Raw genomic sequence first — 26,166 nt, forward strand, 5'->3', positions numbered from 1 at the left:
TTCCCTTTAGGGAGATACACACATTAATGCTGGTGTCCACAAATAGGAAGCGTGAAAGGAGCGTTTAACAGTCACATGAAATAGACATTTCCTGCTATGGTAAACGCTATGGCATCTTCATTCTTTTTCCTTTTATTTAATTTTTTTTCCTTGTATGTTTTGCAATAGTACATATTCATAGAAAGCTTTCTCCAGTGGAGAAAAGTTGACAATTAGATGTATAGATGATCCACCTTTCATTGACCCAAAATCCCCTCAAAAAGACATTTTAGATCTCCCAAGAATTTTCTGGATATCTTCATCATTACACAGGAGACAACTTATTGTCAACTTTCACTAGTAAACCCTATATTGAGAGGCACCAACTGCATAATTTTCTATTTCTTTCGGTTTCAAAACTTGCTAAAATTTTCACTTGATTTTCTCCATTCTGTAAGATGTTTAGAGAAATCATGATTATCTGTTATTCATTTCAAAAACCTGACCTGCACATCCAAACATAGACTCAGTGTGAACAGGTGCTGAACCCAGAGTCGCCAACTCGTATATAGTTAAGTAAATAAGGCAGCACACTGCAGCGCTAGAACATACAAACTTGAAAAACGAAATTTGAACTGCATTACTGCACTAGAAATATGAAAAATGAGAGCGTTTAGTGCATAAATTGGCCAATTTTATGTGTACCTGGTAGCCTCTTTACGGCATCTCTCTTATACCAGGTCCTACGCTTGCCTTACCTCGCTGGGACCTAAACCTGAGCCCAAACATTCAGCATTTACTGGCAGTAATGATTTTAGAGCCAATCATACACAGTGTTTGCCACACCGTCATGGACTATAAATAGAGAGATATTTGTGTGCGGCTGTTTTTCTATGAATCAATTGCCACACCGTCATGCACGGCAAACGATGCTGAGGCGAGTTCACCACAGATCAAATTCACAGCAGTGAAATTCTTCCGGTGAACAGCAGTGAACTCACGTCTGCTCCATGAGACTTTTTTTTCACTGTGCTAGTGGTGATCTCACCGGAGGGAGGTCACTGCAGTTCATTGGTTCAGCTTGGAAGGCAGTCTCAGTGACCAGCGTTAACCTTGATGAGGTCACCGCTGCTCACTGATGCTGTGCATACAACAGCTCATTCATCAGTGGTTGTCAGCCTGGACGGTGGCATCTTGGCACTGTCCAGGTTGAAAACTATTAGGATTAGTAATGGAGAGGTGTCTTACAGACACCTCTCCATTACTAAGCTGCGGATTTGATGCCATCCAATAATACAAAGGTGACATCAACCCCACAAATAATACCCCACTTTCCACCGCTACAGAACAAGTGGGAAGAGACAGGCAAAGTGCCAGAATTGGCGTATTTAATAGATGTGCCTTTTCTGGGTTGGTTGTGGGCTGCTATTTTTACCCTGGGAGAGCAATATTCATGGCCCCTTACCAGCCTGAGAATACTAGCCCCCGGCTGTCTGCTTTAGCAAGGCTGGTTGTCAAAAATGAGGGGGACCTCACGCCATTTTTTAAAATTATTTATTTAAATAATTTAAAAAAACAGCTTAGGGACCCCTCTATTCTTGATAACTAGCCATGCTAACGCTGACAGCTGAGTGTTGCAGCCCATGGCTATCAGTTTTGCCTGTCGATAAAAATACAGAAACCCACGCCTCTTTTTAATTGTAGCGCAGGCACCGGCTGATGAATACACCCATCGAAATTGATGGTGCCCTCCATTTTTGTCTGTGAAACAATGATAACCATGCACCATTCTCACTTCCAGTGCAGCATTTTTCTGGTAGATTTGTTGGTAGTTAAGTAGGATTCTACACAAATTTGAGAACTTGCACAGTTTTTTTATACATTTTTATGTTGGGGGAAAAAAAGGACACAAAAGCATCATAAATATGGCATTTGAAAAATATTACATTTGTAACAAAGTATCTCATTGGAAAATGGTCATGAATACAGTGATAAATCTGTCCAATTGTACTTTCACGTGAATTAGATTTTCATCTTTAGATAACAAAAGCCATAGTGAAAATTGCAGTTACTTGGACAACCTGTGATTGAAGCAATATTTACAGTTTTTGTTCTTCAAGCTACAATGTGTTCATAGTTTCCATGTTGGAATTGATGCATCCATCTAATTAAGAGTTGTCTCCTACCTCTTTATTTTTCACCTCTTCAATTCATTGGAAAAGTATGGTCTTAAAGGTAGTCATTCCTATTTCCATATTGTTTGATTTGATGCTCTTATAATGGAGTCTAAAAAAGATAACACTTGTCCAGAGGACCAATGGAGCACATCAACTTCATAAAAGATGTTTTCCCTCTTGGGAATCCTTTAGAGGAGAAAGAACAGAAAGCGAGAGAGAAAGACACTCTGTCACTGTAGTACTAATTCTAGTGGTCCTTAGAGACCAGATGCAGCTTCCGTTATCAATGGGGTTTGAGAAGATGAGTTTTAGGTGACCATTTAATTTAAATGGATTGTCTTGGTGAGACAACTAGAAATAACAAAATTTGATTTGCATTGCCTGGGTTCTTTCCTCTGTGGCAGCTAGTTTTCACTTCCTAACCTGACATCCTTGGTCTGCAATTTTGAGGATTTCCTGTGCTTATTATACCCCTCTCTATCATGACATGCTCCATACCACAACCTTTTGACGTCACAGGACCTGGTAAGAGCCAGAAGCGCTGATGATGGCAAGCACAAAAGTGAGGGCTGGATGCCAGATCAGGGTAACCTGAATCAAATTACTCATGTCTAGATACATCGGAGAAATAAAGAGTAAATGTTTTGAATTTTTGACTTTCAGGCTCCACATCTCACCATCCACTACTACTTTGAATGTGAGACATGCGAAGCTATCTCCTATATAAATTTGAATTGTAACTATTTTGCATATTATTAGTTATGCAGATTCTTTTCACTTCACTGCATTGTTACTGTTTTACTCCTAAAAATCAAAATTGTAATTCTTATTATTTTGTTAGTATTTTGTAAATCAACCTTCCGGCTTTCAACACTGCCTGATTCCTTCTGGACATGCTGTCAATCAGGTTGAATCATGTCTTGACTAAAATCTGATCTCAGGTCTCTCCTATACTTTCCCAAAGTTGATGCATACTGTTTGACTCACTTGGGTATGTACTGTATACAGCTTTTTCTTCAATTATACCCACAAGTGTTTAATTGACCCCCAGTCCCCAGACCTCAACCCAATCAATCATCTCTACTTCATTTTCATTGAACCATTTATTTCAATCTTGACATATGCTTCAGATCGTTGTCCTACTGGAACACTCTTGTCCTTTTCATACCTATAGTACTTGATTATACAAAGTAACTCTTCTTCTGTGATACTCACATATAGCTCAGCATTGAGACCACCCTCGTTCCAGCTCAAGTATCCAACACCTTTGGCTGTGAAACAACCCCATATCATCAGGCTTCCTCCTCCAAACTTGCCAGTTACTTCAATTTCTCGTTCCTTTAGCCTCTTTTTCCTTTCTTTCTTCCAGACCCATTTACACCCATCAAAGCCTAGTCATTGACTTTCATCTCATCGCTCCAAATCATCTGTTTCCAATCTACTGTCCACTTTTTAGACTTTTTTGAAGACTCGAGCCAATGCTTCTTATCACAATATTGAAGTCAAGGCTTCTTGACCTTTTTTCAGGCCACCATTCCAGACTTGTGTATCGTGCATCGCACAGAGCTTGCATGGATAACTGTGATCTCCCTATTATAAAGCACATGAGCCACCTCACATGATTGCCACGCCAGAAGTGATAGACCTTGTGATGAGCCAACTTGTTGACTTCGAAATTTTGCCTGGACATCTACCTCTTGTTTTTTAAATGGATGGATGGACTTCATTTCATATTCTGCCAACTGTCATGACGCTCACATGATGCAGTTTGGCAATTTTCTTGGCCAAGAGACCACTATCAATGAGCTGGATGACGGTGTTTCTCTTCTCTTGGGAAATATTCTTCATGCCTGCTCCTCGATTCAAACCAGTGACCTTCCACTTGGGAATCAACCTAATCATACACTGGACTATTAGGGAGAACAGGTTGTAATTTGTAGTATTCAGGGAAAAAGATTTTTCCACTGATAGGAGCAAAACGGTAACAGTTCAGTGACATAACAAAAATCTGTATAACTAATAATAATCATATGCTAAATAGTTGGAACTTGAATTTATGTATGAGCTAGCCAAGATGATTGTCTACAAAATGATGGTAGTCTAACGTTTGAAGCCGTATTGGATGGTGAGATATGGAAGTCAAAAGTTCAAAGCATTTTGATCGTCGGTGTAACAAATTTATAAAAGCTTCTTATTTTTGTCTGGGAATCATACTTTTTATGGCTATTAGTGAATTTTATGCCTTTGTAACTTTTGTAAACTTCCCTGTTATAGTAAGTTGTAACTATGATTAAATAGATGAACAATTACCTGTCTTACGCTTTATCTTGTTGTGGTTTTTTTTTTTGCTATTCTTTTGTGGCAAAATTAATTTATATACAGTATCTTGAGCTTGTCTATTGAGGGGGACTGCAAAAGTATTAGGTTTGTAGTCCCAAGAGGAGAAGAAATAAAAATGAATATATGGAATTCAAATTCTAATATGCTTTGCTATAATAAAAATTCACAATTTCTGTTCCCAGCTTGAGAACATTTTCTAATAAATATGGTACACAAATCACTATTATTAACTTGGCTGAAATGTAAAGTAAAGAATCAACTTATCCCTGGCATTCTTCAGCTGCTTTGGCTGGCATTGTTGTGCAATGTTTTCTTGGCTTCTATTCTTGCCCGTTTTGCTAAACAGGAAACTAAACTACGCATATAATGGATATAGTTTATTGGTAACGTAGAGAACCTTGAGAACATTTGTATGGAATAAATATTCCAAATAGGGATTAGTAGTGAAGAATGGAAAGTCAGATCCTTTATCCCCTAATTTACAGGAAAGTGGTTTGGGGAGTGATAGAAGTTGCAATCTGAGATCCATGCCTTTAGGTGCACCTATAACTTAGCTTTTGGCAGACAGTTGCTCCTCCTAAACTACTGTGTCCCACCCATACTCATTCCCACTCATACTCATTCACTGTCTATTAGGACAGTTATATGTGTGTTTTAGTGAGTGAGTAAGCTGCTAGATACCTCTCCTGAGAATAAAAAGATCAGGATTTGGAAGTTAAAGAAACATACCTCTCATTAAAGCTTTTATCCTCTTTAATATACTGTATATTGCAATCATCACGTTATGTATCACTGTGTACTTACAATTGCTCATTTTGCCTTTCTACCCAGTAAATTATTCCTTTCTCTGCTCTATGTAGAAATAGGAAGTCTCTATTCCTTGCATAACTCATCCACCGCTTCAGCTTCTGAATCGGCTGCTCCCTCTTCGCCCTCTGCCAGGGACTTTTGCAGTGACTCATGAGTCATGGAGGGAACATTGACATCCTGTTTCGACATAGAGCTTACAAGGATTCAGCTAGAGAGAAAGAGGAATTCCAGCTTCTTAAAAATCCCAAAATGTATTAGTACAAAATGTAATAGCTAATTGCATAAATCCATGGTGTGATCAAAGAGCAACACATTTCAAATGCTGTCTGGCATTCTTTCTCAAAGCTTTCATCTATTTCTCTGCATTCTCTAAGTGGGGGCCACATTTTTTCCTTGCTTCTGCACGCAATAAGCCATTTAGGTGAGCTCCAATTTATTTCCTTTTCAAGGATTCAGCTAGTCAAGTTTTTAATAATGTGATGTCATAGACTTAATGGAAATCAAAAGAATTAAATGGGTAGAAAAGCAAAAAGAGCAATTGTAAGTGCACAGTGCTATAATTTATAGTGTTTATAGTGTGAGGATCGCAATATATTAAGAGGATAAAAACTTTGATGGGAGTGCTTCTTCTTCTTGATCTGCTTTGAATCGATTTTGAGTTGAATTTCTTCATATTTGCCGGTCCCAGTGATTTGGTTTGCAATGATGATGCTAAAAAAAATTGAATCAGCCAAAGAGTAGGCTCATGGTATCATGTGTGACTGCTTAGGCTTCCCTATAATTCTTTGCAGCCATCGCATGGTCTAACACAGCAAATCAGAGGAGACTATGACAGGGACTTAAAAAGATTCTCATTATACAGTTGCCATATGTTTTTTTTGCAGGCACAAATGTACTTAGTAATGTAGCACTTTTTCCTTTACCATACATTTTTGGTCATGAGCAGGACAATTTTAGGTAGGTCTTAGCTTCCAATTCATTTTGAGTTGAATAATTTTTTTTTAGGACAATCATCTGGGGTGAATTCCGGGGGAAGGACTCTGTCGGAGATTAGATACCTGAAAGGGTCTGAGCACAAAATGAAAACAATTATAAAAAAAATACGGATTCATTATGTTCTCTGAATTGAAATTTTTCTATGTGTCTACATCGTTATCATCTTTTGTGATATTATTGTTTTTGTGCTTGCATCAGTGGTGTGTTCCACAGGCAGGTCCCAGTGCAGAACAGGGCACAAAATGAAAAATTGTAACATAGTAACATAGTTAGTAAGGCCGAAAAAATACATTTGTCCATCCAGTTCAGCCTATATTCCATCATAATAAATCCCCAGATCTATGTCCTTCTACAGAACCTAATAATTGTATGTTACAATATTGTTCTGCTCCAGGAAGACATCCAGGCCTCTCTTGAACCCCTCGACTGAGTTCGCCATCACCACCTCCTCAGGCAAGCAATTCCAGATTCTCACTGCCCTAACAGTAAAGAATCCTCTTCTATGTTGGTGGAAAAACCTTCTCTCCTCCAGACGCAAAGAATGCCCCCTTGTGCCTGTCACCTTCCTTGGTATAAACAGATCCTCAGCGAGATATTTGTATTGTCCCCTTATATACTTATACATGGTTATTAGATCGCCCTTCAGTCGTCTTTTCTCTAGACTAAATAATCCTAATTTCGCTAATCTATCTGGGTATTGTAGTTCTCCCATCCCCTTTATTAATTTTGTTGCCCTCCTTTGTACTCTCTCTAGTTCCATTATATCCTTCCTGAGCACCGGTGCCCAAAACTGGACACAGTTCTCCATGTGCGGTCTAACTAGGGATTTGTACAGAGGCAGTATAATGCTCTCATCATGTGTATCCAGACCTCTTTTAATGCACCCCATGATCCTGTTTGCCTTGGCAGCTGCTGCCTGGCACTGGCTGCTCCAGGTAAGTTTATCATTAACTAGAATCCCCAAGTCCCCAAGTAACCCGTAAGAAAATAGATGGGGCAGTGTAAATAGAAAAAAACATCAAAGCTTAGAATGTGAAAGCCTCTCCATCACTGGCCTCCATCATCCATGGAGTTTTACTAACAAGTGCAGGCCGCAATTGGCCTCCTTTGCCTCCGACTAGCATATAATTGGGGAGGAAGAGAGGGCATTGTTGAACTACATTGCACATCAGTTGTCTCAGTCTCTGCAGGATTACGTTACCTCTGACAGTGAAACCACCAGTTTGTCAGTATTTTCCAAACTATGGTATGGCTGATCATAAATGACTAAGACGGATAATTTTTGGACCTTTCATGTGGTTTTTTAGTCAGGAGTGTCAGTTTCGTGTGTTGGGCTGTTGATTACATCCAGGTTACCATCTGTTTCTCTAATGAGGTCATTTTCATATTACTAAGGTTGTCTTTGTGTTAAAATGCTTGAAATGGTTGAACACAAGTTTAGGAGGCCTCAGAGTGTAATACTTGTTTATTGAGGGCAATTTAGGCTTTGCAGTATTGTGATTTGGGGAGAAACCATTGTGTGCCAATCATTTTGGGGGAAAAATTAGAATTTCAAAGATTAATCTCTTCTTTCCCTGAACATGAACTGTGGGAAGAGAGTCAGGAGGCCACCATAATCATAAAATGGTTAACAGTTTGACTATCTTATGTTTATGGGGACCTTAAAGGAGAACATCTTGTTTATTTTTTATTTTTCACCCTCATGACCAAATTGAAAAGAAGTATATCATGAATTTTCAGAAAGAAAAGAACAACTAGTAATTCTTATCATTGCTTCTTCCTTTTATGTAGTGGATTTATAGCCTTCATGCTTGCTGGGTTTCATTATTTTATTTAATAGATTTATTTTTCATAATACTAAATTTGAATTTTCAGCTGTTATAATAAATCCAGCTATCAGATTAACAGTGCAATTGTTTGGGAATACACTCAATAAATGCCCTTGCTTGCTAACAAATTTGATTGCATAAACTCTTTTAAATTTATTTTTTTTCATAGTCTTATCACTGTCAGTCATGAAATAATGACAGCATATGGCAGAAACTTGCTTCATTATTTCTTAATGAACCATAACAAAATTAAATGTGTATGCGATCTGAAAGCTGCTCGCTTCTCCCTAAGTAGTGGATGGCTCAGATATTGTATGAACAACACAAACTGCTGTCACAAGATGTAAATCCTTGTCGATCTCTGGAGGACTCTTATTTACATAACATATTTTAGACTTCTGATTTCTGCCTGTGATGAAAGCCTTGGTTCATAAATAAACAGCATCATTACGATAGCTCTATATGGGATTCAAATACAAGAGATTGCCCCCTGCTCTTCGCCTCATGTTCTTTACACCCTTTATGACCTTTGACTTATATTTACGTCAAAGGTCGTTCTAGCGCTGATGGGTTTATACCTTGATACTTCGACGTTACTCTGCATGTCTCTGCTTTAACCCTTTTTCCTCTCCCCTAATGTGCAGAGATACTATTGTCTGTTACCTGGATGGATGCTGCTCAGTTCCCTGTGCCCCTTGTCAGGAATCCCCTGACCGCTGCCACCAATTTGTCACGATTCCCACCGTGACCGTCACCCCTACGTTACGGGTCGGGGTTACTTTGGGCCAACAAACGGCTATCACATGTGCAGGGGGCTTATCTTAGTTATCCCTCCACTGCTAACAATGTGATGAGAAAACACACACAAGGCTAGTGACCTCTTAGTTTACAGCAGGGGCTTATTGTAGGTATCCCACTGCTTTTCAATATATCACGAACTGCAGGGATTTATGTATATCCCGCTTACAGTTCCACTTAACACTTGCAGCTCTCTGGCGCCCCCCTTACTCTCAGGTCAGATTAGGTACTGCCCCCTGGGTAATTAGTCGCCAGACAGGCTGCCTGCTATGTACTGGCTATTGGGCACGCTGCAGTGACGCGATAAACTACTCCCACTCAGGCAGGAACAATAATTCGCTACAACATAACCCAAAAGTCTGCACATGGTATCACTGCCACCTGCTTCAATTAAACGGGTCCGAAGCTAACCCAACACAGTAGTGTATTTCCCTTCAGAAGACTTAGGGTACGTTTAGAGCATGGAGAATGAACTAATATTAAATATTATATCCCATAAAAATTAGGCAGTGCTTTATCAAAAATATTTTATAAAGATGTTACAAATGAGACAATTGCAAATATGTACACGGTAATTATAACATAAAGGGAATAAAGGAGAAAAGCTAACACTCACATGTTCAAAGCATGGCAGGCACCCAGGCTATTGCAGTTTTCCATACGTCCCAGTTCATGGGACGTGCTCAGCTCTTCCAGGAAAAAAAGACAAGACCCAGCTGGGGATGTGGGCAGACAGTTATAGCTAAGCCTGTACCACCCCAGAAAGGGGTTGGATCACCTCGTCCCTCCTACCTCTTCAGTTAACTAATCTTACCCTAATCTATATCTAATTTCTATAACTTCGCTACAACACATGTCATAGTCATAACAAACCCAGCATTCATCTCGGATTCACGTGGGCATTCTAATGAGATCAAATATGTCCTATCTGGGATACATATTTACAGAGAAAACCCTACTTCTTTACCAGATGGGTTAGAAGCCCGTGTTTCGAGGGATGGGTAGGTCCACCAAGTGAGATTAAGAATATATATTTTTGTGTTCGTAACGTAAATGGTTGGCATAATATCTTACAAAAACAAAACAAAGAACTTCCAGGAATTTCTGGAAAGTTAGAATCCAGTTCTAGCCTGTCACTTTCCACTGCAAGAATGCCAGTCGTCAATACTTCTGCTCTCCGAGCTAGAGGTAATAAACTCTTCTTCCGCCTTCTACATTGGCAAAGCAGCTCTTGGCTGAGTGAAAGGGAAGGGGAGATTGTTAGCCCACAGCCTTGAGCAAGAGAAGCTACTTATATGATATTTCATACCATATCGTGACACCGCTGCGTAGCTGTTCATGTGCTGTGATGTCTTTGCCCTGCTGCATTGTGTTTCTTAGTCTTGCCTTGTATGTTAGGTATCCAGCTCCCGTTCTGTCTGCAGTTTGTTCTGGGGGCAGAGTACCCAGATTCGTTTGTGTCTTGGTTTTTCCGCCTGTTCTGGGGCAGAGTTCCTATATCCGCCTATTCTGGAGGCTGCATATCCAGGATCTGACCCTGTCTGAACTGTGTCCTGTGTTATGTTCCTGAAGTCCTTTTATGTCTGACACCCCGTACTCAGTGACTGTGAACTTTTTGGGCTCATCTTTTAACGATGGAGTCCGGTGTTCTTACTGAGCTTATACTATGCTGTGCTTAGCCTGCTATGCGATGCTAACCCCGTCCGGCCCAGGTTCAGTCCGGCGGTGCTCGCACCATCACACTTGTGTTCCTTCCTAGGTCCGATGCCTGTAGCTTGACGGCTGTAGCTAGGAACCTGATGACCTGGTCCTGTGCCATCTGTGTCCCAGCCGATTACATGGGCTGCCTCACCAGTGTCCCAGATGTCTATCCAGTATTCCTGATGTCCTCCCTGTGTCTGATGTCCTGATATAACTGATGCCCTGGGCTGCCACGTCAGTGTCCCAGATGTCTATCCAGTATTCCTGATGTCCTCCCTGTGTCTGATGTCCTGATATAACTGATGCACTGGGCTGCCTCACCAGTGTCCCAGATGTTTATCCAGTATTCCTGATGTCCTCCCTGTGTCTGATGTCCTGATATAACTGATGCCCTGGGCTGCCTCACCAGTGTCCCAGATGTCTATCCAGTATTCCTGATGTCCTCCCTGTGTCTGATGTCCTGATATAACTGATGCCCTGGGCTGCCACGTCAGTGTCCCAGCCATTGACCTGGGCTGCCACGCCAGTGTCCCAGATGTCTATCCAGTATTCCTGATGTCCTGCCTGTGTCCTGATGTCCTGTCTGTGTCCTGATGTCCTGCCTGTGTCCAATATCCTGATGTCCAGCCTGTAACCGATGTTCTGATGTCTTGCCTGTGACCCGATGTTCCACCAGTTCCCCCGGGGTCCACCCAGCGATGACGTCCTTCCAGGATCAGTGTCTGATGTTCTCCTGCTGTGCCTGTGCTACGCCTGAGGCCTGAGAGAGAGGCCGTCCTTGTACGCCCGTGCCAGATGATCCTGAACTGCATCAACCCTTGATGACTCCTGCCATCGTCTGATATCTGTCTGAGGTCGGTGACTGATGTTCTCCTGCTGAGCCTGTGCTACGCCTGAGGCAAGAGAGATGCCATCCTAGAATGCCCATGCCAGATAACCCGGGACTGCATCAACTTGTGATGTCCTCCTGCCTTCGCCTGTTATCCTGAGACGTGTACCCTTCCTAGACGTGTGGAATCGGGATCCTGACATCATATGTTTTGGTATGTACTGTGCTATCATTTGAGTAAACTTTGTTTCTTCATACCTGAAGTTGTGCGGTGTAATCTAGTTCTGCATATCGACATCTTGTTCACATGTTCAGCTGCCACAAACCCTGCTCGCTACCCTTCCCTAGTCTGGGTAAGTCCAAGTTACTCTATGTGGTCCAGTGGGTCCACATTGTGTTCCTTTTGGGGATGCTCGCCCACGTCGTCATGGTCAGATGACATGGAGGCGTCGGCTCGGCTGCATCTGTGGTCACAGCCGTAACAGTCGTGCCCCTGTCTTTGATGTGGGCTTGCGTGCTGAGCCTACATCTTTCTCTGCACATGATGACTAATTTACTCAGTCATGTAGAAAAGCCGCGGAGACACCATCATGTGTTTCTCAACGCAAGCAATAAATAGCCAGGTCTTTCACCGGGAAGGAACAACCACGGGAAGGGCAGCATCCAAAAAGGAAAAACACCTATGCCAAAACATGGTATCCATCCACAGACAGCTATTTCAGGGTATTTGCCCCTTAACAGTGTGGAGTAGGAAACTGGCTATTAGGAGCAGTGCCTAGTAAAAGGACTATAAACATAAGGATGAATGACCTCGGGGAGATCAAAACATCCAACATCGCGGAGACACCATCACGTGTTTCTTAATGCAGTGATCCAGAACACTGCCCCATCCCATATGGGAAATATGCAAATGCATGTAGAAAAGCCACAGAGACACCATCACGTGTTTCTCAAAGCAAGCAATAAATAGCCAGGTCTTTCACCGGGAAGGAACAACCACGGGAAGGGCAGCATCCAAAAAGGAAAACCACCTATGCCAAAACATGGTATCCATCCACAGACAGCTGTTTCGGGGTATTTGCCCCTCATCAGTGTGGAGTAGGAAACTGGCTATTTGGAGCAGTGCCTAGTAAAAGGATTATAAACATAAGGATGAATGACCTCGGGGAGATAAAAACATCCATCCTGTGGATGGATACCATGTTTTGGCATAGGTGGTTTTCCTCTTTGGATGCTGCCCTTCCCATGGTTCTTCCTTCCCAGTGAAAGACCTGGCTATTTATTGCTTGCGTTGAGAAACACGTGATGGTGTCTCCGCGGCTTTTCTACATGCATTTGCATATTTCCCATAAGGGATGGGGGCAGTGTTCTGGATCACTGCGTTGAGAAACATGTGATGTTGTCTCCGCGGTGTTGGATATTTTGATCTCCGCTGTTAGGCAGCCTGAATATGTGCGATTGCCTGTTTGTTAGGAAATCCCCACATGTGTTGAGGCTGTCCAACATCTGCAAATCATGCAGCCGCTGGGACTTGGACATAATATACGAGCACGCCCAGATACTCGTCTAACACCCGAGCATGCTCGGATAGCATCTTATCCGAGCACATTCGCTCTTCACTACTAAGGGGACTATTAAAAACAGTAAAAAGTCAGAAAAAAGTTTTTAAAAATATGAAAAGAAAAAAATACAAAAGTGCAAATCAACCCCCTTTAACCTCATTACAAATAAAACAATTAACAAAAATCCACATTTGGTATCACTGCGTTCATAGAAGTCTGATCTATCGCAATATAAAATAAATTTAATTTGATCAGTAAAGGCATAACAAGAAAAAAAAATAACTGCTAAAATAATTATTTTTTTGGCCGCTGCAACATTGTAATAAAATACAATGAGACACTTAAACATCGTATGTACCCCAATGTGGTCTCAATTAAAGAAAACTTCATCTCAAAGTGCAAAAAATGATCACTCACTTAGAGCCAGATCCAGAAAAATGAAACTGTTATGGGCCTCGGAAATTGTTTTTAGTTTTCTTACAAATTTCCCAAAAATTTTCACCACTTAAAAAAAAACAACCTCTAAATGTTTGATGTCTGTGCACTCAGACTGACCTGGAGAATCATATTGTCTGGTCAGTCTTACCATATAGTGAACATCGTAAGTAAAAACCCTACAAAAATAAATTGTGGAATTGCACTTTGTTTGCAATTGGAATTTGTTTCCCACTTTCTAGTGCATCACATAATAAAATGGATGGTGTAATTCAAAAGTACAACTTGTCCCGCAAAAAACAGGCCCTCATATAGTTATGGGGATGGAAAAGATAAAAAAGTTATAGATCTTGGAATAAGGGGAAGAAAAAAGGAGTGTGCAAAAATGGAAAATCATAAGGTCTTGAAGGGGTTAATTCTTTTGGGTAAAAGTTAATATCCTCATGTTCCAATGATATGTCACTGAAATTTACATATACCGTAATTGTGAGAAACACTATGTACACTGTCTTTGATTTCTATGGTGTTACGCATCATGACATACCGAAAAAACCTCTGGCCCTTTAGAAGGTCTTAAAATTGGGTAAATACAACCTCAGATTTAGAACACGTGACAAACTACATCATAATACTATTTTTCTTTCAAAATCTGGGCCAAAATGCAGGAGCGGTGTGTGATAAATTAAGATCAACTCATGAATAGTGTTGAGCGATACCGTCCGATACTTGAAAGTATCGGTATCGGATAGTATCGGCCGATACCCGAAAAATATCGGATATCGCCGATACCGATATCCGATACCAATACAAGTCAATGGGACATCAAGTATCGGAAGGTATTCTCATGGTTCCCAGGGTCTGAAGGAGAGGAAACTCTCCTTCAGGCCCTGGGATCCATAGGGATGTGTAAAATAAAGAATTAAAATAAAAAATATTGATATGCTCACCTCTCCGGCGGCCCCTGGACATCACGCTGGTAACCGGCCGGCTTCTTTGTTTAAAATGAGCGCCTTCAGGACCTGCGAATGACGTCGCGGCTTCTGATTGGTCGCGTGCCGCCCATGTGACTGGCACACGACCAATCAGAAGCCGTGACGTCATTCGCAGGTCCTTAATTCCTAGAATTAGGAGTTTTGTGAATGAGAATGACGTCGCGGCTTCTGATTGGTCGCGTGCCGGTCACATGGGCGGCACGCGACCAATCAGAAGCCGCGACGTCATTCGCAGGTCCTGAAGGCGCTCATTTTAAACAAAGAAGCCGGCCGGTTACCAGCGTGATGTCCAGGGGCCGCCGGAGAGGTGAGCATATCAATATTTTTTATTTTAATTCTTTATTTTACACATCCCTATTGATTCGATACCGATACCCGATACTACAAAAGTATTGGATCTCGGTATCGGAATTCCGATACCGCAAGTATCGGCAGATACTCGATACTTGCGGTATCGGAATGCTCAACACTACTCATGAATCAATAGCTTGCAGAGTCACATTTAGCAACAATGACTTGAAGTAATTCTTTTCTGTATGATGACTTTATCAGTCTCTCATATCATTCTGGAGAAATGTTTTCCCACTCTACTTTACAACATTGCATAAACTCATTGAGGTTTGTGGACATTCGTTTATGCTCAGCAATGTTAAGGTTCCCATATTTCATTTTGGGTTGAGGTCTGGACTTTGACGGGACCATCGAAACCTCTTTATTCTTTTCTGTCCCAACAAACAGGCTCTCCATGCATGTGTTGTGACTGTGACACAGCCGCGACATGCAGCTGATCGGCTTGCACCATCCAGGAAGCCGGGTTACCTCTACAGCTTATTCGGGAAGTGCCATAGCTTGCCGAATAAAAGGGAACCCTAACATATTCACTCAACTCTAGCTTTGACCAGTAGCTATAGGTTTTGGATGGATGGCTTCCCACTTGACTCTAGAACACTGTGATATGCAAAGTTCATGGTCAACTCATAAGAGATGTTCATGCTGATATTCTGTGTTTTAGCCTTAATAAACTGTGCCACATTTCACCAAACCCACATGTCTCCACTTTGGTTTTGTTTATCTAAAGGACATTGTTCTAGAACTCGTTGATTTGTTAAACTTCAACTTTGTGGATTTATTGTATCAGGAGAAAAAAGAGCTCTACTAGGTATCTGTATTTAGTAAAAAATCCAAAATGTATTGCAAATACATACAAATATTAGACATACATTTAGACAGAAAAAATACCGTATATACTCGAGTATAAGCCGAGATTTTCAGCCCATTTTTTTGGGCTGAAAGTCCCCCTCTCGGCTTATACTCGAGTCATATACCCGGGGTCGGCAGGGGAGGGGGAGCGGGCGCTGTGTAGTCATACTTACCTGCTCCCAGCGCGGTCCCTGCAGTCCCTGGCTTCTCCGGCGCTGCAGATTCTTCCTGTACTGAGCGGTCACATGGCACCGCTCATTACAGAAATGAATAGGCAGCTCCACCCCCATAGGGGAGGAGCCGCATATTCATTTCTGTAATGATCGGTGCCATGTGACCGCTCAATTACAGGAAGAAGCTGCAGCGCCGGAGAAGCCAGGGACTGCAGGGACCGCGCCGCAGCAGGTAAGGGGAGTGCAGCGCTATAATTACCTGCTCCTCGCTCCGGCTCCGTCTGCAGCGTCCTCTAGCAGTGACGCTCAGGTTAGAGGGCGCTGTGACGTAGTCAGTGCGCGCCCTCTGCTGAGCGTCAGTGCTGGAGACGGAGCCGCACGAGGAGCAGGTAATTATTGAAAGCGCCGGCGTCCTGAGAAGAGAGGTGAGTATGTGATTTTTTTTTTTATGGCAGCACCAGCACCATTCTAAGGAGCACCTATGGGGCCATAAAGGTGCAGAGCATATAAGGGGCACAGCATTATAAGGAGCACCTATGGGGCCATAAAGGTGCAGAGCATATATGGGGCACAGCATTATAAGGAGCACCTATGGGGCCATAAAGGTGCAGAGCATATATGGGGCACAGCATTATAAGGAGCACCTATGGGGCCATAAAGGTGCAGAGCATATATGGGGCACAGCATTATAAGGAGCACCTATGGGGCCATAAAGGTGCAGAGCATATATGGGGCACAGCATTATAAGGAGCATCTATGGGGCCATAAAGGTGCAGAGCATATATGGGGCACAGCATTATAAGGAGCATCTATGGGGCCATAAAGGTGCAGAGCATATATGGGGCACAGCATTATAAGGAGCACCTATGGGGCCATAAAGGTGCAGAGCATATATGGGGCACAGCATTATAAGGAGCATCTATGGGGCCATAAAGGTGCAGAGCATATATGGGGCACAGCATTATAAGGAGCATCTATGGGGCCATAAAGGTGCAGAGCATATATGGGGCACAGCATTCTAAGGAGCACCTATGGGGCCATAAAGGTGCAGAGCATATATGGGGCACAGCATTATAAGGAGCACCTATGGGGCCATAAAGGTGCAGAGCATATATGGGGCACAGCATTATAAGGAGCACCTATGGGGCCATAAAGGTGCAGAGCATATATGGGGCACAGCATTCTAAGGAGCACCTATGGGGCCATAAAGGTGCAGAGCATATATGGGGCACAGCATTATAAGGAGCACCTATGGGGCCATAAAGGTGCAGAGCATATATGGGGCACAGCATTCTAAGGAGCACCTATGGGGCCATAAAGGTGCAGAGCATATATGGGGCACAGCTTTATAAGGAGCATTTATGGGGCCATAATCAAAGGTGCAGAGCATATATGGCACAACATTATAAGGAGCATTTATGGGGCCATAATCAAAGGTGCAGAGCATTCTATATAGCACAGTTGTATATGGAGCATCTATGGGGCAATAATGAACGGTATGGAGCATCTATTTTTATTTTTGAAATTCACCGGTAGCTGCTGCATTTCCTACTCTAGGCTTATACTCGAGTCAATAAGTTTTCTCAGTTTTTTGTGGCAAAATTAGGGGGGTCGGCTTATACTCGGGTCGGCTTATACTCGAGTATATACGGTATATGCAAAAAGACAGTACACCAAGGTGGACAAGACCCACCCTAAAACCCTAGTACCTAGGCGCCAAAATCGGCTATCCATAAGGTGCAATGTGCTGAAACATAGATAAGCATGTCTACCTACAAATGCCCCATCTTAAGTATAGCCCCCAATGGGGCAGAAATTATACTGTAGGGGGTGGACATACACTTACCAAAGGTAGAGGTAGGAGGATCAGAAGCAGGGTGTGTGTAGAAGCCCCCCGACGCGCGTTTCGCGTCCCTATAGACCGCTTTCTCAAGGGAGACCCACACCCTGCTTCTGATCCTCCTACCCCTACCTTTGGTAAGTGTATGTCCACCCCCTACAGTATAATTTCTGCCCCATTGGGGGCTATACTTAAGATGGGGCATTTGTAGGTAGACATGCTTATGTTTGTTTCAGCACATTGCACCTTATGGATAGCCGATTTTGGCGCCTAGGTACTAGGGTTTTAGGGTGGGTCTTGTCCACCTTGGTGTACTGTCTTTTTGTATATATTTTTTCTGTCTAAATGTATGTCTAATATTTGTATGTATTTGCAATAAATTTTGGATTTTTTACTAAATACAGATACCTAGTAGAGCTCTTTTTTCTCCTGATACAATATGTTATAGTGAGTGGGTATATTTTGTTGTTATATGGGCTAATTATAGCCATTGCTTCTGACAGAAACATGTCAGAGAGGTTTTTGTGGCAACTTTGTGGACTTGTCCATGCTGTGATGACTTGTTTAGAAAGAAGAAACTTTTTGCTGGTGACCAGTCCAAAAAAGCCACACTTTTTTAGTCTTACTAAAATTGTATTGTGAACATTTTTAAGATTCTAAGCTGTAGCCCTTTGAGATTTTTGCAGTTCCTCTGAGCATTGCACATTCTGACCTTTTGGTTAAAATTGTCTAGACATCCTGCGAAGATTGTCGACTGTCTTGAATGTTTTCCACTTTCTCAATGTAGACCAATGGACTCCGAATTGTTTGGAAATTGCCTTACCTTTTCCAGATTGGTGGGCTAAAACAACTATTTCTGCAAAATCACTGCTGGTATATTTTTTTCTGCGGCATTTTGTCACACACATTAATGATCCAGACCAGAAAACTGACTATACTTTTGCTTTAATAGACCATGTCACTATTTAATTTGTCATGTTGTACATCTATGGTGCTATTTACCTAATTTTAAGACCATCTAAGGACTAGATGTTGTTTCCTGGTGCAAAACCATATAATTCAAAAAGAGTGTACTTACGGTAATTTTTCTCATAATAAATACATATAATTTCTCCTTAACCCATTAATGATCCTTGGTCATGTAAGGGTTTACAGTGGCTTGAAAAAGTATTCATGTCCTTGGCTTTTTACCTATTTTGTAACATGACAACCTGTGTTTCAAAATTTTTGTAATCCGATTTGTGTGTGATGCGTCAGCAGTGCACTAAATAGTCTTAAGTTGGTGACGTGAGAAAAATATAGGCATAAATTAATAAATGTATGGAATCAAATAACTAAAAATTGGCATGTGAATATGTATTTACCTCAATTTGCTATGCTTGAACCAGAAATTTTTAGGGTCCACAGTTACATTCAAAACTTCATCACATGCTCAGTGACAGGACGTCCCCAGTGTGCAATCTAAGTGTCACATGGCTGTCAGTATATACACTTTCCCTTTTCTGAAAGGCCACAGAGGCTGCAACACCATTAAGTAAACAACATAAAGACCAGTGAGATCTCCAAACAAGTCAGAGACAAAGTTGTTGAGAAGTACAAGTCAGGGTTGGGTTATAGAAAAATATTCTAATCTCTGCGGATCTTCCAGAGCACCACTACATCCATTATCATCAAGAAAAAACATGGTACCACAACAAACCTGTCAAAAGAGGGCCACCCACCAAAACTCTCAGCCAGGGCAAAGAGCACATTAATCAATTAATCAGAGAGGCAGCACAGAGACCAAAGATAACCCTGAAGGAGCTGCAGAGTTCCCAATCAGAGACTGGAGTATCTGTCCATATGATTACAATAAGCCGTACACTTCATAAAGTCGGCCTTTATGGAAGAGTGTGCAGAAAAAAAGCCTTTACTTACATGCACAAATTTTAAGTCTCATTTTGAGTTTGCCAAAAGACATGTGTGAGACTCCCCAAATGTATGGAGGAAGGTGCTGTGGTCAGAGGAGACCAATATTGAACGTTTTAGCCACCAAGGCAAACGCTAGGTCTGACGCCAAACCAACAAAGCTCATCATTCCAAGAACACCATCCCCACAGTGAAATATGGTGGTGGCAGCATCATGCTGTGTTTCTTGGCATCAGGGACATAGGAAATGGTCTGAATTGAGGGGGAAGATGGAAGGTGCAAAATACAGAGATATTCTTGAGGGAAACCTGCTTCAGTCTGTAAGTGATTGGAGATTGGGATTGAGTTTCACCTTCCAATAAGACAATGACCCTAGTTTCAAGATGTGGAAAGCTCACAGAGACTTATCCAAAGCGACTTGCAGCTGTAATTGGCACAAAAGAAGGCTCTGCAAAGTATTGACTTTAGGGGGGTGAATAGTTATGCACACTGAAGTTTTCAGTTATATTGTCATATTTGTTGTTCGTTTCGCAATATAAGGAAAACCAAATATTCACAATTGTAGGCGTGTTCTTTACATGAACTAATGCAAAGCCTAAAAAAAAACAACATGAAATTCCAGGTTGTGAGGTAGCAAAACTCAAAAATTCCAAGTGGTGTAAATACTCTCACAAGCCACTTTATGTTGTTGTTATTATTATTATTGTTATTATTATTATTAATATGTATCATTATTGATATTTTACCAGGCTGAAAGACTTCAGGTATTTCTTAGCTGATGAACTGTATAACTAGACTAAACTCCACTGATTTTATTTGGGTATACATGAATTCTTGCGCTGATGAAATAAAATGTTACTATCTTTTTAAGGCATTGATTTCCCTGCGACTTGTTTAGCATGTTCTTTGAGAAGCTGCTATGTGAAAATGAGTGCTTTTAGATCCTTTGCACCAAAGATTGACCTAATTTTCATCCATTAAGTCGGTTTGAAGGCTGCTTATTAATGCAGCTGAAATGCAGAGCTGTAGATCTATCCCTCACTTATACTGCCATTAAAAAACTTGCATACAGAGCATTATTACACGCTGTTCATGTCAGTCCTACACATTGAAAGCAGTGACTAAATGGTGACTGAAACCTTTCCGTTAAAGGATATTTTAAATATTAATTTCCACAATGGCTAAATTGTTAATTAGTAACAGCAAAATGATACAATATGGGTTCATGCACATGGGTGCATGTGGCTTTATATTATACAGCCAGAAGGTGAATAGTGTTATGGAGATATACACGGCTAACATTTAAAGGGAACGTGTTACAGGTTTTTCTTATATAAACAACAGCCTACACCTTTATGCCCCCTTTTGTAGCATTCTAGTATGCCGTATGTTTGTCCCCAATTCCCGATGCAGGGCACAAAAGAGACTTTTTATGATACTCGCATAAACTGCAGTCTGGTCCTATACATATCCCTGGTCTTGATCTGCTGCCTCCTCTCTTCTTACCAGCACCTTCCTCCTTCCTTGCTTTGTGTGCTTGTGGCGGCTTTACCTACGGGTTATCAGCACTATTTAATCCTTTCCCGTTGCACTACAGTACCTTGCTGTGCCCTCCGAAGATCAGAGAGAAGTACGCCTGCGCAGGAGCGAGGTGGACGAATCTGTGGATGACATAGGATGCGTCATCCCCGCGAAGCAGGGAAGGAGGATGGAAGATTGTAGGAAGAGAGGAGGTGATGGATCAGGACCAGAGGGGCCCATCGGACCGGACCGCAGTATGTGTGAGTATAATTAAAAGTCTTTCTTGTGACTTGCATTTGGCGACATGCAAAAGAGGGCTTAAAGGTTAATGTCCTACTTTTTATATTGGGAAGACCTGGTGACAGGTTCCCTTTAAACCGCCTGTCTAATATTGTATAGCCCCCTTCTGATGCCACCAAAAGTCAAATAAGATGAGCCAACCCAGTTGAGTCCCCTGGTATATGTTGGGTTGACTGACTCCATACAGTGCCGCCGTTGAGCAATGCATTAGAGCTATTCTCTTCTAGAAGCCTGTATGGGGTGAATCTCTCCATCAGTCAATGGCACATACCTCCATTGTTTCCTTATGAATCTGATACAACACCATATAGATGAGTTTTGATCTAGAACATTAATATGTACATATTAAAACAATTATCAGTTTTTATTTGTTTGTAATGTGTAATTACAAAGTATTAAAAAATGTGAAGTGCCTCTTTTTTCGGTTTTGCATTCCAGTTGCCAATGATTGTCGAATGTTCCTGTATGAAAATCTTGAAAATAACTTCTCCTGGTTGCAATTGGCTGGAATTTGGCACTACATTTGTTTAATAATGACTTTCAGGTTTTCTTTCGAGGACACCAGAAGTCTGTTTCCACGTCATATACAATTATCATCAACTCTGCTCCATGTAAGAACAGATTCTGCGGAGCAGTCTTCCTTGTCCACTACTACAGTGTCCTTCAGATGCATCTGCGGCTTGTCTTTGTATGTAGCTGGATGGATAGATTATATCAAGAGGTAGTTAGAAATTAGAATTTAATGGCATCTACCGTATTTATGTCAACTTCTTTATATTGTATAACAAACATTTAAGCCAGAATCCTTGATTGGTGTAAATAGTCCGCAATATAAAGGTTCCCATACACTATAGATGGCTTAAAATAACAACTATTCCACGTGGACCCATCTACTCCACCCCCACCTCACAGATGAACAATGGGTTCAACAGAGCATATGTGTGTTTTTCAATATGAAAATGTCAGAAGGGCACCATCAGGCATCTTTTAAGAGTCCAGAAAGCAAAAGTATCGGGATTTGAAATTCAACTTGCTCTTTTCATATTTTTTTTCTCCATTCACTTTGGGGGGAGGTTAAGAGCCTTTGGTGTCAGCAAGTTATATATTGAGTAGGAGACCACTGCATACATAATGATTCAAATGAAATGAACTTATTGGGAGATAAGCTTGAGGTAAGAATCCACAGTGTCATAGATGGCTAATGTCTACATCCATCCATGGACCTTTGCCATGGCCTGAGTAAAGCAGCATGGGTATGTACACATGTCTCCATGGAGTTGGATGCAGATACTTCATTGAAAAGTTGACCATTTATGACAATGTGGATTCTAACCTCATGCTGATCGCCCATTAAAATTTGCATAACTCTTTGTGCTGTAATCTTGTACTCTTATTACTGCGGATAAACGTGAATCCTTCCACTGAACATCTATCAGGATTTTTGAGTGTCAATCGTATTATCGTCTCAGGCAAAACTATTTCTCATTGTCCCAAGTTTGTCAGACAAGTTAAAAGAGAATGTCGCACTAAGGACATCATAACATGGCATATAGACAATAATTAGGAAGCATGGTTGCTCAATAGGGCAGCACAGTGGCTCAGTGGCTAGCACTGGGCTCCTGTCCTGGATTCCAAACCCACCAAGGACAACATCTCCGAGGAGTTTGTATGTTCTTCCTGTGTTTGTGTTGGTTTTCCTTCAGGTTCTCAGGTTTCCTCACACATTTCAAAGACATTCTGATGATCTAGATTGGGAGCCCCATTGGTAACAGAAATGGTAAAGTATGTAAAGAGCTACCAAATAAGATGGCGCTAAATAAGAAAAGAATAATAAATTAAATAACTGAAATAATAAATAATGGCATAAAGACACAAAATATGGTCTGTCTAGGAAGGTTAGCTCATGAAAAAGCTGCATCAGGTAGTATGGTGTTTTCGGAGCGCTAATCCAGGACCACGGATTACAAAAATGGCCGTTGTACTGGGTTTTGTGAATTGATCTTACTGTTGGTTACCCCAGACTGTTATCTCCTGTCCACAGAATAGGCTATAAGTGTCAGATTGCTGAGAGGTTCTATGTCTGACCATAAGAACCAGGATTCCCTGTGTCCGGTTTGATTGGAGTGACAGTCGCCCACTCTTTTCACTTAAAGTCAACAGGAGTGAGTCAAGCAAAGTTAGAAAATAAGCAGGACTTCCTGGATGACCTGGCACATGAGTGGGGTTCAGATCCTCAAACCCAATTCAATATAATACTAAGCACTTATTGGTCAAGCAATTTAAAGCACGAAATATATGATGTTTTCACCCAAAGATATCAAAGTTTCATGAAAAAACTGGAGCATTTCTTGAATAAGTTTCCACTAGACAACTGATTGTTCTTGAACTACATGTGCGCATACACTAAGCGTTATAGTTTTTAAAATAAGCCAGTGCTTTGAAGCTATGTGCACACAGAGTCTTTTTGCTGCATTTCTGGAGAAGAAACAAAGTGGAAACTCCCAGGTTTTGAGTTTTTGAAGATGATTTGAAGAGTTTCTACTCTACTATATAATATACACGGAGTGCCTTTGCTGAGTTTTCAAAGGAGAAACTGAGCAGAACCTCCAAGGTTTTAAGGAGTTCAGAATTTTTAAGAAGATTTGTAGAGTCTCCTCTTAGTTTCAGCTCAGTTTAAGCTCCAAAAAACTCTGTGTGCATTAAGCCAATTTCTGCTCAAAAACTAGTATACGTCCAGATAAATTGGAATTGCTCATGAAAAATCTAAGTTGGGTTAGAGCACCATTCATGTGGATGCGATTAATACGACTCTCATCTACATACTATAGAATTTGTACACGTGGGTCCTGACGTATGTACTGTAAAGTCTGCAACAAGTCAATTTTTGATGCAGATTATCACTGCATCTTCCCTCCACATCCCTCATAAAATCTGCAGCAAATTTGGAAAAAAAAGGTACGTCACGCATTCCTATTTTGCAACAGGGTAACCTTGGATTTTTTTTCTTACATGCAAATATTGCAAATACCCTGTTATGTGTAAAAGCAGGGCCACAAAAAAATCAAAATGAGATTCAATGCCTTTGAGCAGCATTTTTCTAATGTGCTACCTGTCTGGAGCGTAACGTTACCATGGTCGATTTGAGACTTTCAGCTTCAGGACCTCATCATGTTGTCATTTATATGCGGTTGACAAAGTTGGACAACATCCCCTTTAACTATATTATAACATTGTAATAAACTGCATCTGTCTGAGTGAGATCCTGGACATATTGCATAGTAAAACAGTTAAAAAAAAAATATTATGATACAATTCCACTTCCATCTGTTTCATGTTGGTGAATCGTGCAGAAAACTGCTATACTAGGGGTTACGTAACTTCACGTGTAATTTTACATTGCCATATCCTTTCTTCTCTTAGAAGACTGTGTCACCAAGTTACAGTGGATCCCACACTTGAAAGATTTTCCCGGCTTAGAAAACCCATTTTCATATACCCTGTTAGAAAATTCTGAATTAATACAGGAGGGTCCAATATTCAGGGATCTCAATTCTTGACCACAGCGTAGACCTACAGTGCCTACAAGTAGTATTCAACCCCCTGCAGATTTAGCAGGTTTAATAAGATGCAAATAAGTTAGAGCCTTCAAACTTCAAACAAGAGCAGGATTTATTAACAGATGCATAAATCTTACAAACCAAAAAGTTTTGTTGCTCAGTTAAATTTTTATAAATTTTAAACATAAAAGTGTGGGTCAATTATTATTCAACCCCTAGGTTTAATATTTTGTGGAATAACCTTTGTTTGCAATTACAGCTAATAATCATCTTTTATAAGACCTGATCAGGCCGGCGCAGGTCTCTGGAGTTATCTTGGCCCACTTCTCCATGCAGATCTTCTCCAAGTTATCTAGGTTCTTTGGGTGTCTCATGTGGACTTTAATCTTGAGCTCCTTCCACAAGTTTTCAATTGGTTTAAGGTCAGGAGACTGACTAGGCCACTGCAACACCTTGATTTTTTGCCTCTTGAACCAGGCCTTGGTTTTCTTGGCTGTGTGCTTTGGGTCGTTGTCTTGTTGGAAGATGAAATGACGACCCATCTTAAGATCCTTGATGGAGGAGCAGAGGTTCTTAGCCAAAATCTCCAGGTAGGCCGTGCTATCCATCTTCCCATGGATGCGGACCAGATGGCCAGGCCCCTTGGCTGAGAAACAGCCCCACAGCATGATGCTGCCACCACCATGCGTGACTGTAGGGATGGTATTCTTGGGGTTGTATGCAGTGCCATCCAGTCTCCAAACGTCACGTGTGTGGTTGGCACCAAAGATCTCGATCTTGGTCTCATCAGACCAGAGAACCTTGAACCAGTCAGTCTCAGAGTCCTCCAAGTGATCATGAGCAAACTGTAGACGAGCCTTGACATGACGCTTTGAAAGTAAAGGTACCTTACGGGCTCGTCTGGAACGGAGACCATTGCGGTGGAGTACGTTACTTATGGTATTGACTGAAACCAATGTCCCCACTGCCATGAGATCTTCCCGGAGCTCCTTCCTTGTTGTTCTTGATTTAGCCTTGACTCTTTGGACAAGCCTGGCCTCGGCACGGGAGGAAACTTTCAAAGGCTGTCCAGGCAGTGGAAGGCTAACAGTAGTTCCATAAGCCTTCCACTTACGGATGATGCTCCCAACAGTGGAGACAGGTAGGCCCAACTCCTTGGAAAGGGTTTTGTACCCCTTGCCAGCCTTGTGATCCTCCACGATCTTGTCTCTGATGGCCT

At 41.5% G+C, this 26,166-nt stretch overlaps 1 protein-coding gene across 5 annotated transcripts in view; it reads left to right on the forward strand.

Moving 5' to 3' along the window:
• LOC138665881 (heparan sulfate glucosamine 3-O-sulfotransferase 1-like) overlaps positions 1-26,166 on the forward strand; it is a 205,307-nt gene that overhangs the window by 18,315 nt on the left and 160,826 nt on the right. Inside the window, exons 2-4 of one of the 5 annotated variants that reach the window (XM_069753824.1) lie at positions 11,307-11,673; positions 21,167-21,350; positions 21,829-22,111. The exons of 1 other annotated variant lie outside the window; for it this stretch is intronic. Coding sequence is in view for 3 of the 4 variants with exons in the window: in XM_069753821.1 (XP_069609922.1) it covers positions 21,278-21,350 (73 nt within the window). In the remaining variant the exon portion in view is untranslated. Of the gene's footprint in view, positions 1-10,688; positions 11,674-21,166; positions 21,351-21,828; positions 22,112-26,166 lie in introns of all 5 variants that reach the window. 3 more of the 5 variants (XM_069753821.1, XM_069753820.1, XM_069753822.1) reach the window with 3 other exon arrangements.

Source organism: Ranitomeya imitator, chromosome 2, assembly GCF_032444005.1.
Source record: "Ranitomeya imitator isolate aRanImi1 chromosome 2, aRanImi1.pri, whole genome shotgun sequence".
Classification (NCBI taxonomy): Eukaryota; Metazoa; Chordata; class Amphibia; order Anura; family Dendrobatidae; genus Ranitomeya; species Ranitomeya imitator.